Source organism: Lygodium microphyllum, chromosome 9, assembly GCF_053477565.2.
Source record: "Lygodium microphyllum isolate KBCC chromosome 9, Lygodium_microphyllum_v1.1.10, whole genome shotgun sequence".
Lineage (NCBI taxonomy): Eukaryota > Viridiplantae > Streptophyta > Polypodiopsida > Schizaeales > Lygodiaceae > Lygodium > Lygodium microphyllum.
In genome coordinates, this window is record NC_141143.1 from 136,418,919 (window position 1) to 136,422,273 (window position 3,355).

Here is a 3,355-nt window from a genome sequence, read left to right on the forward strand (position 1 = left end):
CACTTAGGACCTCAAGCTAGATGTGCAAGATTTTTCAAATCTCATCGATCGCCGAATGAGGAAGAAGTTGGGAGCCGAGCACCTAGAAGGTCAATATTGGATCCAATTTGAGTGGGCATGGCCATGAACCTTTGAGGGGGGATTTAAAGAATTTTTATCAAATGGGGGAGGGGAGGCATTTAAAAAATGATAATATGTAACAAAATGACACCCCCTCCTTCACGACAGTTTGTCATAATTTTTTTAAGTGTTGGATCAAAGCAGGACGTTCAAGACCTCCAGATGGACTCACAAAATTTTCTAGATCTCGAATTGATCACCAGTTGCGGAAGAAGATAGGAGTTGGGCACTTAGAAGGTCAAAATTGGACCCAATTTGAGTGGGCATGGCCATGAACCTTTGGGGGGGGGGGGGGGGGGGCGGGGGGGGGGGGGGGGGGGGGATTTAAAGAATTTTTATCAAATAGAGGGAGGGGGCATTTAAAAGATGGCAGCCTGCAATAAAACAAAGCCCCCCTCCTTCATGACAATTTGTGGGAGAGGGGTGGTGAGAGGCCAAGAACAAGCAATCAACTAATTGATGACACCCAAAAGAAGCATAAAAACAAGGCACAAAAGAATCCAAGCATGCATCATATTTTCAGTTTTTATCAAGAGAATAATACTACATTGTTTCAAAATCACTAAAATACACACTTATATGAGGGGGCCACATCCACATCCACATACACATCCACATACACCATAATAAATAAATGGTATGCACAAAAGTGTTACGTGCATGCATTGGTGAAGGGTAGGAATACTCAAAATTAAAGGCTAAAGGCCTTATAATATCAAATGTATCAAAGTTTCAAAGAAATAATAAAAATACGAAGGGGTGTGCTTTTTGGGGAAGAGGTGGGGTGGAGTGCACAAGTGGTTATGTGCCTCTTTCCCTTCCCTCTCTTGTCCAATCGCACATTCTTCTTTTTGGTGGTGCAAAAAGTTGTTCTCTCTCCTCTCTCTTCTGTCTTTTGTGTAGAAATTCTTCTTTTCCCTTTTGTTCTTATATAATGATTGAAGCTATGGATGAAGATGATGAAGATAACGAATCAGTTCATTATTAAGTGGAAGATTTATGGTTTCTTTTCAGTTTTGAGATTAATGGCTCAGCCATGTGCATAGATTTTGCATGCTTCTACCTTGGTTTCATGTTCATTTCCTGCCGTGGGAGGGTTGCTGTCATTTTGGTGCGCAGCCGGGGAAACAAGCTGATCTCAAATCTGAGTTGGAATGTGAAGGAGGTAATTGCTCCTATGATTTTTTGGTTTTGATTACAACACATACCACTTGTACAAAGATCCTTCCCTACAACCAAGGAGTAAAGGTTTTCTTAATCATGCTATTTGGCATGCTACAATAAGCCTTGAGCAATGACCACAAAAAAAAAAAACAAGATCATGAAGAGAGGGAAGAAGAAAGGCAAGAAGCCTAATGGTATTTCTAGTCCACAGTTGCACTTGGAATTTTAGAGCAAGAGAGAGATAATTGGAGGCACAAATGAAAGGACTGTAGATATGGTCACAACTATCCTTATTGGGAGGGCATAACAAAGGCAGACATTGTTCAATGGTCATAGAAGAGGATGGATTTGGGTCACCACTCGTAGAGCATGATATCATGGGCTACACATGAGCACTGCATCAATCCATATTATTAGAAGAAAGAGAAGAAGAAAGGAGGGGAAATGAGATTCCAAAGAGAGAGAGAGAAAGAGAATATGTAGCGCAGTATGAGAGTTTTGCTTCATAGATGTGGTCATGGAAGGCACACGAGTTCATGCAAAACCGCTCCACTTCCACGTCTGTCGTTGTCAATACCAGGTACACCACCCCCGATTTCTGCTTCACCCGTAGGGCACCTACTGCCAGCACCTCGATGTCCGAACGGTTCAGAGATTTCCCCTTTGAATACGCCCTCACCGTGATCTAGCTGTTGAGTTTGACGTAGGTCAGGACGGAGGCGTTAAGCTTGTCGTGGTAGGCGTAGAGGGGTTCCCACCAGGAGCTGATGGAGGGGTTGTGGCTACTGACAACCGAGGGAGAGAGCGAGGAGAGGAAATCGGTGATGAGGGAGCACTGGGTGGGTGTAAAGGCGCCATACCAGATAAGGTAGACCGAGAGCCATTTGGGGCCGGTGAGGAGGGGCCCGTTGTGGTAAGAGAGAATGAGGGGCATACTTGGGACCAAAGCCGCCAGAGCCAACGGCTATTCAAAGGTCTGCACGAAGCACCACTATGCATCATAACAACACACACCAGCAATAACACCCGGACATTGAATCGTTTACATATAACGAGAGAGAGAGAGAGGAGGCGTTTGTGTCAGACACACAGTAGAAGAGTCATATCCCATCAAAAGAAGAAGAAGAAGAGCTCTCCCGTGAGGCCTCCTGCCTCGCCCGTTATAATAAGAAGCCCACCATCACATCTCAGGAGATCCGAATGGCCATCCACTTCATCTTTCTCAAGGATTTTGCCAAACACGTTGTGTTGAGATCATCAGGTTTCCCTGTCGGTGACCTCCTTGCCGATGCCGACTACACGGAGTCATTCTTCAGACGCTTCATTTTGCACTTTGGCAAATTGTACGGTTTGCCCCAGAGCCACTCCCATTGGTTCAGCATGGTGCTTCCAGTTTTCCTCTCTCTTTCAGTAACGTATCATCAGAATAACAATAAAAGAAGAAGAAAAAGAAGGGCGCGAGGATGAGAAAGAATCGATGAAGATAAAAGAAGAAGTTGTGGCACCACAAATTTCTTACCTTATCCCTACACCTCATGAGAAATCATTTTTCTCTTAATCCTTGGTCTTTTAAAAAAAACTTAATTATAAGCATTTAATTCAATTAAATATCCTTAAAGAAACCGAGGGAGAATTGAAAATATAATATTTATAGAACTAATGTATATAATTTAAGTAAGGGTTGTTTCCATGCTCTCCCTTTCTACCTATACAACTTTATCGAAAGCTCCCTATTACAAACCCTCATTAGCTTTACCTCCTCCTTAACAAACCCTCCCATGGGCCTCATATATTTACCCTCACCATTTTGCTAGCATGGCTTCAACCCTCTTTTCCTTCTTATGCCCACATACCCAACCCTCAATGCCCTTTTAAAGCAAAAAAAAACACACAGATTTAAAGTGATACATAACACTATCAAAGAAACAAAACGCTAAAACTATCAAACCTAAGCACACATTCTAAAATTCTAAAACACACCCTTGTGATACTTATCACTAGCAATCACAATGCAAACCCTTTTGCAAGGGGACCACTAGCTCAAATAATTTTATCCTCATTGATAACAATG

The 3,355-nt window shown here is 42.7% G+C and overlaps 1 protein-coding gene across 1 annotated transcript; it reads right to left on the reverse strand.

Annotated features, from left to right (window-relative positions):
- Positions 1–1,684: 1,684 nt before the first annotated feature.
- LOC148031619 (protein EXORDIUM-like 2) lies at positions 1,685–2,218 on the reverse strand. The gene is made up of 2 exons (XM_087685590.1): positions 1,988–2,218; positions 1,685–1,945 (listed from the first exon to the last, which is right to left on the reverse strand). Exons 1-2 carry the CDS (start codon positions 2,216–2,218, stop codon positions 1,685–1,687), a joined length of 492 nt encoding a protein of 163 aa, XP_087541716.1.
- Between the last annotated feature and the right edge of the window lie 1,137 nt (positions 2,219–3,355).